Consider the following 16,738-nt stretch of genomic DNA (forward strand, 5'->3'; position numbering starts at 1 on the left):
CTCAAGTTTAAATTAATCACCCCTTTCAAAGCAGCCAAAGGTGAGGACCCAATGGAAAAAGTAAGCAGGGTACTTTGCTGCTATGGCTGAGTCAGTACCATCCCCCCAAAGGGTTTCATTCGGATGTCCCATCGCCTCCTTGGACACAAGGTTGGATGTTGCAAGCCATATAGGTTTTAAACAAACAAAAATGCACATTCGGCTGACCATCGTCTATCTTGAAGGTAACTCCCAAATCCTAACACTTAATAATGTTCACTTCTCAAACACAAATCCAGTGTAATACCTTTGCGGCTTCCACCATGCGAGCAGTAGAGTCAGCCAAGAGTTTCGCTGCTGCCAGGAGCTTCTTTGAGTTCTCCATGTCGATTTCAGCCTCCGCATCTGACCTCATGGCATTGACGAGGTCTGATGTGGCCTGGGCCAGGACCCGGGCTTGGCGCACCATTTCACCTAGAGGATGGGACAGAGGATGCAGACTGTTTGCTTTCCAAAGAACGATAAAACCTTAGGAGCCAGTACGGTCTTGTCTCTAACTCCTCTGGCAAGCTGGATGGAGAAAACTGAACCTCCATGGTCTACTCCTAAGCAGTGCACCCAAATTAGAACCTGAACTGAAAACATTTTCTGTGGCTGCCAGGACAGTCCGCCCCAAACACATCCAAGTTCAACCGTTAACTGTAAAGGAAAAACGTGACACAAGTAGCCAAAGAGAAGCATTTTATAAGCAGAAGGCAGGAAATAAAATTATGTGAATTTATCTTTAGTAAATTCTTATTTAGAAAACATTGTTTACCTCACTTTCAATACTGCTTACAAAAAAGCCTCTAAAATAAATTCTTCAGGAACCGAGCCGCACATCACCGCCTGAGCTCCACCTCCACCCCCCGTCAACCCGTCCCGTAGAAAAATTGTCTTCCATGAAACTGGTCCCTGGTACCAAAAAGGTTGGGGACGGCTGCTTTGAGGAATGGACATAGAATAAAATTACTCTTAAATTTTGGATTAATTTGCATGCTACTTACCACCACATGAATGACATCACACAAGCCATTACATTTGTGCCATGTGGCCCTCATTAATAGAGAGCACAGACCCCAGCGTCATGCTCAGATGCTAAGATGCGGCTTAGCCCAGAGCGTTCCCTGCTGATTCTCTCTTTGCTCATCCTTTTCTTCCCAGTGCTGGTTTTGATCTTGTATTATTATTTTTTTGGTCTTACTGTGCCTGTGATTTTACTGAAATCTATTTCAACTTCCTTTTGGAGGAATAATCAATATTAAAAATAAAACGACTCAAATGCAAGGGATTTCTTCCTCTCCCAGAGGTCATTTAGCAATGCTGAAGCACTGTAACATTAAGGGGGAAGAAAAAAGCTTTTATAGAAATAAAAATGTGCTAAATTCAGTGTGGTATTCTGGACTGGATCCTGGGACAGTGAAAGGACATCAGAGGAAAAATGGATGAAATCCGAATAATGTCTGTAGTTTAGTTAGCAGCAAGGTACCAATGCTATTAATAATTTCCAAGTTTTGACAAAAACTATGGTTCAGGGAAGGTGTCAGGAATGGGGGAAACTGGGAAAGTTACTGTCTTACCTCAGTAACTTTTTGGTATATCTAAAAGCATCACAAAATAAAAGGATGATTAAAAAAGCAAAAGAATTTAAAAAAAAAAAACCCAATGTGTGTAGCATTCCTATCTTGTTAAATCATTTAAGAAGGATATAAAAGAGCACAAGATAATTTTCTAAAAAAGAATACTTGTTATAAGGTGTCATTCTATGCTGGTGAGGAACTAGGAAAACAGACCTCTTCTAAACTACTGGGAAGGTTGCAAATTGTGGGTCCTTTCTCGAGAGAACTTTCATAAACACGTTTAAAATAAAAAATGTACATATCTATTGGCCCAGCAATTCCACGGATAGGAATTTACCCGACATAGGTTCCCCCCAAAGTAAACTGTTTTTATGAGAAGGCTTATTGTACTATCAGTTTTATAAAAGCAAAACAAACAGAGAAATTTGGAAATGACCTGAATGCCCATAAAAGATAACAGTTAAATTATGATACCTCCAAAAAAAAATAGAATACCATGCTGTTATTAAAAAGATTAATATATAGGTGGACAGGAAAAAAGTCTCAAGATATATATCAAATTAAAAAGATTATAAAATAGCATATATAATTCCATTAATATATATTAAAGAAGAGAGGGTCTCTCTCACCCACACACATGACTGTAGGCAGATGAGAGAATCCTGGACAGATAAAACAGAAATTGCTAAATGGTCACTTCTGGGGATTTTGATGACACAGTGGTGGGCTGGGTCTGGGGAGACTTACTTTTCAACAGATTGAAAAGGTATTTATTTTTAAATTTGCCGTACATTATGTATGATGTTTTGACATCTTAACACCTTTCTGCTGGGGGAGATGCCCCTTCTGGAGCTAGCCGATTCTTAGAGATCCCAAGGGCTCAGCTGGGAGAATGCCTCTGATATGCAAACTAGCCAATCCAGAGCCCTGCCTTCTCTACCTGGCCCAGAGACCCAGGAGGCAATATTCCTCTGCCTTGATCATCCCAGGCACAGGTACCAGGCAACTAGCCACCCTCTCTATGACTTAGAGCCTGCCAAAATTACGTAAACTAGCCAATCCTAAACTGTTTCCTCTGCCCTGCCTTGCATTTCCCGAGGACACTCCAATAAAGATTGTGGTCTGGGTCCTCCCCTAGTTCCTGTCTTCTGCCTCCTGACCACCCTGGTGGTCTCCCCTGAGACCCTGTGCAGCATGTCCCTCCAGGGGACCTGGAAGTGTAATGAACTTCATCCCAAGCCTTGTTCCTGTTTCCTTCTGTGGCTGCTCCAAGGCTGCTCCAACTTTACCGTACTATACCCAACACATGCATTCTCAGAACAAAAGGGATTTACCTTGAATCTAAATAATAATAAAAACCCGGTTAACTCTGTTGAAGTCTTTAAGTGTGGCTATGAAAGAGCACTTTTGGAGTCTCCTATCTTTTTCTGAGCCTCAGTGAGGAAGCCTCAGCCAAGGCTGATCAGAGTCTGCCCTCGCCAGTCACGCAGGCAGCTGTCACTTTCCCTAACGTCGTCACCATCATGGAACCCTTACCAGCATCGCCCATGGAACTGAAGATGCTCTCAGTGACACACATGATGGTGTCGGTGGCCTGGTCGTAGCGGCCGATGGGCTCGCCTCGGCTGGCAAACTGTCGTACGTGCTGCAGGAGGTCGTGCAGGGCCTGGCTGACCACGCTGGCCGCCGCGCTGACCTGCTTGAGGAGCTCGCTGTCGGTGGTGGCCGCCTGGCAGGCGCGGACGCAGTTCTCCACGGAGCGGTCCACCAGCTTCCCCGCTTCAATCAGCTGCTCCTGACACACAGGGGAGCTGATGGTGGGGCTCACGACCTGAAGCGAGACAGGAGCAGGTCTTCAGCACCGCAATGACTCCTGGTCCCTCATGGGCCCTTGCAGTCCCCACAAGTCCCTTCCTGCTCTGGGCCTCAGTTCCTCACTCACAGGACCAGGCATTCAACTAAACTATCGTTGAGGTTTCTCACGCTTCACTATTCTACTTCATTTTGTGATTTTAGATGTCCCCCTAATTTTTATCTTTGTCATACATGACAATCCATACCACTGACCTACTTCCATTGACAGAAATTTCTGATATTTACCAATTATATCTCCTCCCTTTCAGGATCCTTGGAATTTGAGTCTTCTGAGCTAGGATAAGCAGGTAGACCACCTAAGAGAATTGTTATTTCTTTTTTTCAGAGACACCTGGAAGTCTGCCTCATGGTCCTTTAAAGAATGGGATTCTGTCAGTTATTTGTGGATCCTGGCAGGGTCGACGAGGAAAGCAGGAGGGAGACCACCGAGCACACCTCTGACCGACGCTGCAAATCCATCCATAGGATGTCAATGCCAGGCTGAGCCAGATCACACATCTGCACAGCAGGATACGTCAGCAAGGCCAGTAGTGGACATTTCCCATCTTCTGACACATCATCACTGAGAAGATGCATGGGACGGAGCGGAAAGGGTATTTGGTGGCTAACAGACCCGAGTTATAACCCCAATTCTGCCACTTACTACTTTTGTGGCCTTAAGCTACTTACAACATCTAAGGGCCTCAGGTTCCCCCTCAGTAAACTGGAGATAGTGGAGCTTAATTTACAGGATTGCTGCGCAGATCATGCGAGGTGATCTATGAAATGCGGAGTGTGTACACCCTGGCAACAATTAACATCCTCACTTGGACACTGCCACAGAAAGGGTTCCCACGAACTCTGCGGATTATTTCTGCACCCATGCAGATGATGCACCACACGATGCAAGAACTCTCTCTGTGCAGGTGTAAATAAGATGCATCGAGAGGTCCGAAGGGTAAGACGGCAATTTGCATATAAAAGTGGATTAGCAAAAAGTATCCACTGCTTGAGAACTCAAGCAAACCATAAAAGCAGAATTAGAAAGCTTATGCTAAAATCCTATCATGTCGCTTAAGAGAAGACACTTGAAGCAAGCTCTAAGTCTCAGACTATTTGAACAAATTCTGCCCCTGCTCCTGCCCAATGCCCGGAGGCAGACAAGAGCATGTGACACTGTGCAGAGAGGGCTGCGGTGCCGCCTGGCTCACCTTGGCACACGCCACAAGCTGGGAAGTGGAAAGGGCACACTGGGTGGCAGCAGCGATCACCCTGTTCTGTAGGACGGTGTCTTCGGCCACTTGGGCAACATTCTTCGCCTTCAGTACCAACATGGCAGCAGCATTGGCAACAGCTTTGGCCAAACTCATTAAGACATCCTACGAAAAGGGAATCAAAGACTATTCATTTATCTTTTTCTAATCACCCTGTTCACAGCCTGACAATTAAATGTGGCATCCACCTAACCATTTTATTAAAATTCCATTTGATCTTTTTCCTTTAGCACTTTAGACTTTTTTTTCACTTATATTTTGAAAAGTCAGCTTATCTTCAGAGGTAATTAAGGAAGGAGACTTGGGTCCTCACAACTCAGTCTCTCATACATCCATTAAGTAGCAGAGGTTTAAATCTAAAGTGGGTTAATTTGAGGGAATGGTTTTCATTTTAACCACTGATTCACGTTGATGCACTTATCCAACACGGAGTCTTGACGTCTCTTTGAACATGCGGTTGATGCGGTGAATCAGGAGAAGCTGAAAATATATCCAGATGCCACAAACATCATGTGCCCTAGGAAAGTTATAATTCACGGCCTCTGAGACATCATGCCCCACCGTAACTCCAAAATTTATCTTTTCAATTTCTACTTTGCAGAGAGATCCAAGTTATCCTCAGAAATTCAGCCACATCTCTACCTGCAGAGGGCAATGTTGGACACACACAGACACATAGCTGGCACCAACACCTACAGATCCACAGATCGGGAGCCAAGGAATGCTCTGAACATGAGTTATTCTCAGTGTTCTGTAGCCTTCTGGATAAGAATTAAATTATTATGGAAAGTGGAAAGGGAGCCTACATAAATAAACGAGCTACAGGACAATCTGCCTGAAGATGCAAGGAGCCTGGAGCCTTTAAAGATCGGTTTATGCTTCAACTCCATGAGAAGGCACTCTGCCTGCAGAATCAGGAATCCTTTGATACAGCCTTAGCAGATTTCTCACCCGTCTGTTTGACCTGAAGAATAACCACTGTTACATTTCATTCACTTCTTAGCTTTTAATACTGAAAACAGTTTATTTGATTTAGAAATATCTTCCCAAACGTATGAGCCATTTTTATTGTGAACAAACATGTCAAGGTTTTTCCCCTAGAGGAAATGGGGTCAGAAGTCTTTATTAATTCATCAGATAATAAAAAGCACTTTTGATTCTAAATGCAAAGGGCACCCACAGAGTCTTTACAATGAGATATTTTATAAGAAGATATACTGGAAAGAATATTCAAGCCTGTAAAATTTTACACAGAGCAATGACTGTACGTAATCTAGGCAAACCGGAAACCCATCAATCTACCAAGTAAGCTCATTTTAAAAAGGAATAGGTTGGTCCAGTCTTTTTTTTGGTCATGTTTCCTGGATATCCAAGGAAAAACTAAAGCCTGCGGTGCTAAAAGTTGGAGACGCCGCTGGGATCTGATTGGCACCTGTCTGCTCCACAACTTGTATTAACAGGAATCTCTCCCAATGTGGCAGTTTCAGTTCTTAGACACCTACCTCAATGCTCAGTGAAAACACGGCTTGAATGTCACAAATTATTTAAAAGATTTTTAAAAATAACTTCCCAAAGTAGGTCACAGTATTCCTTCACTTGATATGAATTCATCTTTTCACATGGGGACCAGGATGTGGTCACATAGAATCACGATTGTTCGAAAGGGCTTTGTTAGAATCGTTTCAAGAAATCCTGTTCCTCCTACTAATTTTGTCCAAAAAAAAAATAGTTGGAAAAAGAATGTGATACTACAGCTACAGTTGCTGACAAGGCCTTTGTCAAAATTTTCAACAAGACCACTATTATGTAGCCTGTGTAAAATAAATCTTTGTCAACTCTGGGAACATGCAGTACATTAAGAACCCAAGAAAAGCTCTGTGATAGGATTTCAAGAATCAGAAAAATAGAGTAAGAAATCCAACGTCAGTAAGTCAGGGGCCACCCATAACTGGAGGAGGTGGCAGGATCACCTTACTGCCCTGGTCTTTACCTAGAGACCTTACACAAATGCAAACATTCAAGTCAGGCCTTTCGCAGGTAACACACACCCCATGACTCTATTATCCTGAACGTGAACCTGCTTCTCTGGACGTCTGAATAGAAACAAACATTAAGGAGCAGAGTTTGCATTTGTACCCAATGAAAAGAATCTGTCATATCAATAAAAGAGTAAATCTTTTAAAAATACAAGAACACATGAGATGTCTTAAGGAAGAATTGTGACTTTTTCCTTAATCTTCTTCCTTAACACTTTGGGGAAAGCAATAACATTTTTGAGGAAAGTAAATTGACTATTTCAGGATAATTAAGCCTAGTTAAATAGCAGCTGAATCTCATATTTACCAAATTCCTAAGTAGGTACCTGCCTAAAAAGAACTACCTGCTCTGATACAAAAACTAAAGGCCAATGCAAGGGCAGTTTGGGGACCTCGAAGGGGAAGTAAGGATGGGGACACAATTAGCTTGGGTTTAGTGGGGTATATTTATGTGGTCTTAGGTAAACTCTGGTCATAGTGAAATTATTACTGGCCATCTCAGTGTAGAAATGGCTTTCAGGAATACTCATACCACCCATAATGGAGACCCACACCCTCCATCGTGACATGAATGTTTGTGCACTGGATGTCTAACTGAACCATGGGATATGATGAGTCCTACGGCCCCAGGGCCACAGGTCTGCAGATAGTGAAGGAGAAACACATATATCTATGGATGAAGATGCAGGTTTCATGTCTCACAACATATATGGTCATGTCTTAGTGTATCTAACACATCTTGTGCTGATGAAGTTTGGTATTTCTACAGTAGATAAAAATGGCCTGTAAAGTTGCCACCCAGGAAGCAAGAAACCTGAGTGTCAGCAGAAGGCTGAATGATGTTTTTGTTCTATCAAATACGGCAAAATCATTGTCAAATGAAGAGGTGGCCAAAGAGGATGCAGCCAAAAATGTGGGGGAAAAGCTATTTAGGGATGTCAGGTAGTTAATAAAAAACATTATGTTATTTTTCTGGATTTAGTTATATTTGTGGTATTTGTTCTTATAAGTTTGTAAATTTTTCTAAATAAATGTTTAACTGTATATTTATATGTTACATAAAAAGTTAATAATTTGGAAAAAAACTTTAACAAAGTAAGGTTTTAAAAAAGCTAATGAAATTCTGCAGAATTCCCAGTGAACTTGACACAGGATTTGAAAAAGGGCAACCTGGGCTAGAACTGCAAGCTTTTAATTAAGATCTATCTACTACTTGCAAAATCAGAGACTTAAGAGGAAGAATAAAGGGCGTTGGCCCACGAGCGCATGAGAAGAGAAATTCCTCTTGGCTTGGACTACCCAGCAGCAGGCCCGTGCACTCTGGGAGACAGACAAATGGAGGTCTTGTCTGAGCCACAGTGTGGCGATGCTGGCCATGCATCAAGCCAGCTGCAAACAGTGGTGACAGCTGTTCACCAGAGGACAAACAGCACCTGTCCCTGGTATTGGAACACAAGGGTCACAAAAAAGACTTCTCTGCCACACTTGTGGTTTTGGATAAGACACAGAAAGTAGACCCACCTCTGAAAGCAAAGGAAAGCTCCACTGTGTGCATATGCGTGTATGGAAGTACATGCGTTTTCACGCTTACATGTGGACTCAAGAATGATGCTATTAAAAACTGCCCCCAGACAGAACCAGATCTGCCAGCAGTTGGTAATTACAGAGGTTGGGTGGTAGATAACAAAGGGGTTCATGACACTATTTTCTGCACTTCTGTGTTTAAAGAATGTCCAGCGTGTTGACAAACAAGCAGAGGGTTAAGTAAATGCTATGTAAGTGAAATGAGTCTTTCCATTAAATTTTTTTTTTTAATTAACACAAAAAGACCTCACTCCCAAGATAATTCACCTCAATCGCATTCTCCACAGCTCAAGGAAGATTTGGTTTGTTTTCTAGTACATCCTCCCTGCTTGTGTCTAGACCATCACTGAGGCTCCTTCCCGATATTGTAAAGCCGCACGTATCTTACCTGAAACCGCTCATCAGTCTCATTCTCCCCAATCTGCCTCAGAAGATCCCCACTGGCTTGCCCGATGCTTCCTGCAGCGGTCAAAACCGTCTGTCGAGGCTGCGAACAAAGAACACATCTTCATTGGAAAGAAAGTGCATTTCCTCCAGTGTCATCAGACATGGTAGTGCAGGAGGAGGAATCTCATGGGATTGGCTCCTTTTGTATATAAATGAGACTCCTGGGTTGTGTGCCAGATAGGAGAGACATAAGCGTTCTGGTGAAATCTGTGCAAGGAACCACTCACTGTCTCATGAATCAGCAATAGGTAGATGGATTTGAAATGTCCAATGAAATGAGCCTCATTCGGCTGGTAAGAAGGTGATAAAGTGCTTTATGGAATGTAGGGTGCAAACCCATGTCCCCTTTAAATGTGTATTAGTTGTGAATGTTAAGTTCCTGGAATGGCATCTAATCAAGTACCCTTGAGGGGGCATCCTTCATACTAAGAACTTAGGTTGAACAACAGTGTCTGCTCCCAGTTCAACAACTCCAAATACTGTGTGGTAACTTACCCCATCAGGATGGAAGGAACTGCTCAGGAAGGAAGAGCCCCATGTTCCCCCACCCAAAGGATGCACCTGTCTCATCAGAACCTGAGTGACTGCTCGGCTGTAGAGCTTACCTCTCCAGAAGTAGGCTGCACCGCTTTCAGCAGGTCTGACACTGCCCCAGCGAGGGTCCTTGCAGCTCTGAGCAAGTCCTCCCCGCTGCCCACCTCATCATCCATGAGGGCCGCCAACAGCTTCACGCCTTTGGACATCTCCGTCAGGTTGGAAGAAATAGTGGTGATCGCACAGCCCACAGCTGTGTAATCAGTGTCTGCAGGGTCACCTGGGACAGAGAAAGAAAGACCATCACCATTCAAGGAGGGTGGGGCACGTCGAGGAGACTGAGGTTGGCAGGAGGCGAGTGGTCCTGGTGAGAATTTTCAAAACCCCACATTGGTGAGAGTCCATCACCCACCATCCTGCAGGAGTCAGACACAAAGTTCACATGAGCACAGTGAGATGGGCTACTCCCTTGTCTCCACGGGGACTTCGAAAGGTCCTTTTACCTGGATGCCTCATACAATGAAATGCTGAGCATGGGCACCTTTACAATTGCAAAGGAAGTCTCGGCATCTCAGGGACCTTTTCATTAGGCTCCTGTCAGCAGCCAGGGGTGAGTGAGGAGGGGTGATCAACTCTGTTCCTGAAGCAATGATATGCTGCAGGGCGAAGCCAAGAGAGTTCCCAGCTCTTGCGTGACAACGCAAGGCTGGGAGTCACCCTATGCCCCGTGAGGCCACTGCTGGGCAAGGCAGGTAAAGGCATCTATGACGGTCTGTTCATACAAAACCATTTTCAGACTGGAAGCTCCCAGAAGGCAGAAACTAGCATCAACAGATTTCGAAGTGTGTCCAGCATATTGACAATGAGAAGAGCTAAGTGAGTGATTTTTTAATGACGATGCATGATACAGACAAGAAGGAATGAGATGTTTCTTACACTTCTCCTGGGTCATTGGGAGAAAATGCCTAGAGTGCTCCAAGTGCCTTAAAATAGACTACCCTCTCATAAGATGAAAATCTATTGCTTTGATCAGCAAATAAAAGCTTATTTATTTTTAATTTTTTTTTTAAGAATAAAACCGCAACACACCACAAATCCTTCAGGGACTTACCAGCCGTGAGGTTAACAACCGAAGCCGTTCCAGCCGTGATAGCATCGACTTGGGAATGGATTTCGTGTTTGGATTCGTCCACTTTGTTCTGAACCCACACCCTAGACGCCTGCAAAGCCAGACAACAGCATGACACGATCATGGCACAGAATTACCCAGGAGACCCGAGAAGCCCTGCCGTGAAACGGGACCAGCATTTCGGCCACACTCCTCTGACAGGGCCTGTAAGTCATCCGAGACAACATCCTTAACAGGCCTCGTGCTCATTCAGAGATGCTGAATGGCATGTAAATTCTCCCTCCTGTGTCTATACTAACACTACATCGCTTTTAACTTTTAAGATCTTAGGAGGGAAAATTCTACCTGGCTTTACTTAGGTAAATTCGACTGAAAAAGAACGAGGAGAAAAATCAATGTCTTGTAATACTGCACATTAGCACTAACAGTGGTTGCTAATTTTCACCTTGCCTTTTAGGGAACAGGGCTAGAATGAGGGCGTTTCAGCTTGCAGGCATTCTCTGTCAACATAGGCAGTGTCTCTTGTTTATAACATGAACTGCCTTGAAGATGATGAAGTGCCATGCTCATGCAGAGGTGACATCTTTCCTGGTAAGACTGGGGGCACGGGGTAAGACCCCTGTTCTGGATCCAGCTCTCCCACTAACAGGTGACATGACCCTGGGCACATTATGTCCAAGTCCTGTGCCTTACATTTCTTCTACTGCAGGAATTCAACCTCTTTAAAAACCCTTTCTAGTTCTTATATTTTATGTTTATTTGAACCTATAAATAGCAAATTCTCTATTTTCTGGCATTCCAGGACTCGGCTAGTAAATGATCATTTTTATTGATGATGATGACCCTGCAGTAAGGTGCTGATCTGCTTCCCAAAACATCCTCAGAATGTTAACCTAGGTTTGGGAACATCTAGTGCTAATAATATTTTACTGCATTCTCATTCTTTGAAAACTGGTGAGGCAGGCATGTTTTAAAACACTACCTCACAATCGTACTGCCTGTGGGAGTCTGCCAGATATAGTTTCACCCTAAAGTTCCCCAAAGCAAAATGTTTAATGATTTCAGGTTCTTCAGAGAAACAGCACTGAGGACCCCAGCAGCTTCCATGCATAAAAATGTGCAAATGAAAACCCAGCATTTCAGGGAGAATTTGGAGGGCAGTTACCCTGATGGAACAAGATGAGGCTACAGCCTGTGTCTTGGTTCTGGCCCCTGTGATGGTACCAGTTCTACAGCAGTGGCTTTTAACCCTGACTGTCCATTAGAATCACCCGGGAAGAATGAAAGCCACTCACACCCAGGCCACACCCACTGTGACATCGATTTGTTCAGTCTGAGCTGAGAGCTTAGGCTTTGTTTTTGAAGCTCCTCAGGTGATTCTAACGCATAAAGCAAAGCTGAGCATGACAGTACTAGCCAGCGCTTCTCAAACTTGAATGTCCACGCAAAGCAGCTGGGAACTTGGCTAACGTGCAGATTCTGATTCACCAGGTTGGGGCAAGGCCTAAGATTCTCTACCTCTCACGAGATCCCAGGTATTGCCAATGCTGCTGGCCCACGGACCATGATTTGAGTAGTGAGGAGTTAGATGATTTTATGCAACAGTAGCTATAGGAAGGTCTCTGGGCTAATTCCCCTTCCCTGCTGAAAAGCTTAGTAGTCACCAGGGGTTCTCAAAGCATGGCCCCCACACAAGCAGCGTCAGCATCACCTGAAATCTTGGAAATGCAAATTCTCAGGCCCTTTCTCAGACATAGTGAGTCAGAAAAAACAGGGAGAAAGCCCAGCTGTGTTTTAACAAGCCCTACAGGTGATTCTGATGAACGCCAAAGTTTGAGAACCACAGGTGGTAATAAAAACAAACACAGCTAATGCTAATGAGCACTCGCCATGTGCTAGGTACTGTGCTAAGCACTCTACATGGGATTAGACCATCCATCTTCACAGCAAGCCTATTTACAGATAACGAAGTGGAGGCTTAGAGAGGGTAAGTGGCCCAGATTCACACAGCCAGTGAGTACTGCAGCTGGGATGTGAACCCAGATCACAGGCCTGTTCTTAGCCCTCCTGTGGTACTGCCAAAGGCTAGTAGCACCCTGTGGTTCTCTCCTGTGTGGGTGTACCAAGGGATACTCGGTATCTTAAAAAACAATGGGTGTCCATCTCGCCTAGCTGGAGATAAAGATTCAACTAGTTGAATCCGGACAGAGTGTGCAGCCCTGTTTTCTGCCAGGGCAGAGTCGTGGAATGAAAACAACTGAAGAATATTTACCATATCCTGGCCGAGAGGTGGCAGCGAGTCGAGTTCGCCGAGGTCCTCCTGGGCCTGCTGGACGGCGTGCATGCTCGTGTTGATGGTCCCCATGAGGGCCTGCTGGGCTGAGGTCTGCAAGGGCAGATGAACACAAGGCAGTCAAACCACACCTCCGGGACTGGCATGGCCCTTTATGCAAAACAAAGCAAAACAGAACTGAAAGCTGAAGACAAAGCAGCCCAGGCTACACCTCGACAGCGCCTAAACCATGTCCCGTTTCAACCTGGAGGCCAGAAATAGATATTGCATTATATTAATAGAATACAATACAAAGGTGATTGCAAGAGAGGGATTATAATCAGGAGCACGTGCAGAGCTTAATTAGCTGAAAAGAAAGCTCAGAAGAGTCCTTGCAGGGAACTAAGGGGATCCCATCCTTGAGTACTGATGACAAAAGATCTCATGCACAGGAAACATGGGAGTGTTAAATGAGATCACTCCTTGATAAATACTTGAGGATCCCACCCAAACCTACTGCCCGCCTGTTTTTGCAGAGTCAAATTGTTTCTGAGCTTTGAGGCTCTTAAGTTTTCAAAAAATTCTTGCCAAATAGCCAGGGATTCCCAAGGCAGGTCTCAGAGAGGCACTGAGACCGACCAGCACGGGGGAAGGAAATCAATGGCTCCTGGCGTGAAATGTCAGCATCACGGAACACCTGGCTACCTCCAAGACTCTCCAAGGGGTATCTGGGCTGATCCACTTGATGCCGCCAGGGCAGGGGAGCAGGGTTCTGCCCCTATATCAAAGTCACATTGAGAGGTCCCTAATTCTCCAGCCACAAAGGATACCTCTGATCCTGGACAGGCAATGATCAGAGTCATCCAACAAGCTCACAGCTGAATGAGCCGTGGTTCCGACGGGAGCTGGAGAGCGTCCCCCGCACACCAGCGGCAGCATACTAACGAGCAGGGGACACACACAGGAAGCCTCACCAGTGGCGGCATGTGGCCTCGGTGCATCTGCCCAACCATGACCTGCTGCTGCGGCGAGGGCATGCTGCCAACATTGAAGGTCTCGGGCCCGCTGGAGCCTGAGCGCATCACGGCCGGCAGCGCCACCGAGCCGTGCTCCGCCTTCCCGGTGCGGTTGAACTGCTGCTGCAAGATGGTGGACCTGCGGGGAAGGCAGTTAGGTCACCTGTGTGCAGTGTAATGAGAGGACACCGCAGATGTAGCATATGTTCGCTGCTCTATGCTGTGGAGGCCGATTCAGAGAAGCACACACAGACGGAAAATTAGGAATGAAGTAGTACAAAAATGCTCAGAGGAAGAACCCTGAGATGAATCCTATTACAATCAGTAATGCAAATAATGGTTCCCAATCTATCCATCTAATGGGTTCACAGTATTATGCAATTAGTTTGTCCTTATAAAAAATAAAACAAAGCAGATATTCCTATAATAATGATGTTCCAGGTTTAACTGAAGGTTCTGGATAAACTGATCTATTATTTGATAAATCATACCTGAAAGCACATTCATTCAAACGATATCTACCTCATGCCAGGTTCCATTCTAGGGACTGGAGATACAAAGCATTGCTGATCTTGAAGGGAGAAATGTGGAAAGGAACTTAAAATCTCCCCCAGCTTAGCTCCCCCTACCCCAGGTCCAAGACCATTGACACAGAGGATGTTTCATTGCCTCTGGACACTTCACAATGTGATAGTCTGTGGCACCTTTTCCAGATGATTTCAATTAAAGATTGGGAAGACTCTTAGGATGTCTAACAAAAAAAAATTATGTATTTTTTTTTTTACTTCTTGATAGTTTCTTAGAATGAATGGTAAGTGCAAAGGACTTTGATCAAAAGTAAGGAGTCTGAGGGTGGCATATCTTCTTCGGAAGCCCAGGGGACAAACCCACAGGGAGAATGGGGTGGGGGGAGTCTGTGTGCATGTGTGGGAGGGGGAGGGGAGTGCAGCTGCATTAAGAGGCAGGGGCTTCCACCCCAGGGCTCTCAAACCATCACAGATCATTCCCTGTTGCCCAGAGCAAAGCTTGATAGCCATGCTAGGATCCCAAGCAACAGACATCTGTGGAGAAACATGACATCTGGGGGAAGGGGGAGGGTGTTAGACTAGGGAGGGTGGTTCTGTGGGCTCCAGTGAGAAATCAGCTGCATCCTGAGATCTCAGCCAAAGACCAATACAGGAGGAAGCGGAAGGTCTAGTGATGGGAACCACCCTGGACCATTCTTCCTGCTTGCTTTGATCAGACCCCATGGCGATCAGATCCCGAGGCAGTGGAGGGGGCCACAATGGTCCCAGGCGGGGCGGGGGGGGTCCCAGCACTCTGGGCTCAGAGCTTACAGAGCTGTTCCTACAGGAGACATGAGTACAGCAGAGCCCTCTGAAATGAACAGCTCACCCTGTCAGGAAGCGCTGGCTTACCAATTTCCATCCAATAGTCACTAATTACGTCCCGAGGACGTAAGGTGCTTTGCCAGAAGGTAGCAAGCACTTGAAATGGACCCCGTCAAGTTTGGCTCCAACTTGTGTACTAACAGGGGACAAATGGAAAAGCACCTTCAGGGTGACAAGGAAGCAAATTGCAAGAAAATGGCGGAAAGGGTGGAAATGTTCGGTAAACTACTATGGCTAAGCAAGTCCAATACAGTGGAACATGCTAGAACTTTCTGGCAGTATACTACAGGAAACATCACAAAACTGAATCTGAGTCCTGGCTCTGCCGCGTGTGTGCATCTCCACTAACTTCTGAGTTTCATTTCCTCACCCAGGAACTGGGTGTGATGATCTCTGGCTGACCCCTTGCATAGGGAGTTGTTATTGGGATCAGATGAGACAGCATGTCGGACACACACAGCAAAGTGTAGATAAGAACAGTTATTACAGAGCTCTATTTAACATAAAAGTATCATTTATTAGGTGATACTTAATTTTACTAAATCTGTTTCCTCATCTATAAATGGAGCTAAACTAAGAACACTCTGAATTTAAAGTGATGATGATGAGAATAACAGCAAAGACTTACTATGTGTCAGGCATTGTTTTATGTGCTTTATTAGTAACTCAATGATGAAAACAAAACCCATAGGGTGGTACTATTGTTATCCTCATTTTATTGATGAGCTCATGCAGGCAGAGAATTAATTTGGTAACTTCACCAGGGCCACAGAGGAAAACAGAGCCCAGAGGTGAGCCCAGGAAGTCTGGCTCCAGAGTCCATGTTCCTGACCCCTCCCCTGTACTGCCTCACAGCACGGGAGACAAGTGCTTTATGGACAACGACCCCGCCACTGGCTGGACCCCCCAGGCCCTCCCTCCAAAAGGGCCACAATCCAACAAAAGCTCACTCTCCAGCTTTTTGATGATAATGATCCAGTTCATGAGATTTCAATCAAAAGTACAAAATGATGAACACTCGCTTCCCCTCAGGATGGAGTTAAACACCACATGTCATTCAGTGTCTCCCCGAAATCCTCGCCAGACACTGCAACACAAGTGCTGCTGCTCTGGGGCCCGCACTTGGAGAAGCAAGAGTCGACTACATCATCTGCCATCATCTTTCCCAGGTGACGGACTTGAGAGCGGCAGGCCTGCACTGGCAGGGGAAACCTGCTCACCTGGGGGTGAGGCCGTTCGCCAGCACCCTTAACGATACGTACTTTTTGGGGGAAACGGACTCTTCTAACATAGTTGACTCCTCATCGCCTTCTAGTCCAAATCTATCTTTACTTTGTTTCTGGAAAAAATGCAAAAAAAAAAAAACAAGATGCAAAAATGAAAATTTGCAGATCTTATCACAAGGACCTTTGAAAAGACATTTTGAAGGAGCACAAGCAAAAATGTTAAGGTTTACCCAAAGTTTCTTGTTTTGGATATTTAATAAGTGATGGCTGGACAGAAGCATAAGACAGAGAAATACATTATTTACTATAAAGATATGTCTTCCGTATTTATTTCATAGACAATTTTACCTTGTAAAAAAAATCAAGATGCACATATT

The 16,738-nt window shown here is 44.9% G+C and overlaps 1 protein-coding gene across 1 annotated transcript in view; it reads right to left on the reverse strand.

Annotated features, from left to right (window-relative positions):
* Window positions 1-16,738, reverse strand: part of TLN2 (talin 2) — a 176,561-nt gene that overhangs the window by 118,923 nt on the left and 40,900 nt on the right. Inside the window, exons 11-19 of the mRNA XM_012645035.1 lie at window positions 16,398-16,474; window positions 13,703-13,883; window positions 12,729-12,842; window positions 10,439-10,547; window positions 9,399-9,607; window positions 8,735-8,833; window positions 4,664-4,831; window positions 3,135-3,429; window positions 287-453 (exon numbers count right to left, since the gene is read on the reverse strand). Coding sequence (XP_012500489.1) covers window positions 287-453; window positions 3,135-3,429; window positions 4,664-4,831; window positions 8,735-8,833; window positions 9,399-9,607; window positions 10,439-10,547; window positions 12,729-12,842; window positions 13,703-13,883; window positions 16,398-16,474 — 1,419 coding nt within the window. The remainder of the gene's footprint in view (window positions 1-286; window positions 454-3,134; window positions 3,430-4,663; window positions 4,832-8,734; window positions 8,834-9,398; window positions 9,608-10,438; window positions 10,548-12,728; window positions 12,843-13,702; window positions 13,884-16,397; window positions 16,475-16,738) is intronic.

This window comes from Propithecus coquereli, unplaced genomic scaffold (genome assembly GCF_000956105.1).
Source record: "Propithecus coquereli isolate 6110/MARCELLA unplaced genomic scaffold, Pcoq_1.0 Scaffold224, whole genome shotgun sequence".
NCBI lineage: Eukaryota > Metazoa > Chordata > Mammalia > Primates > Indriidae > Propithecus > Propithecus coquereli.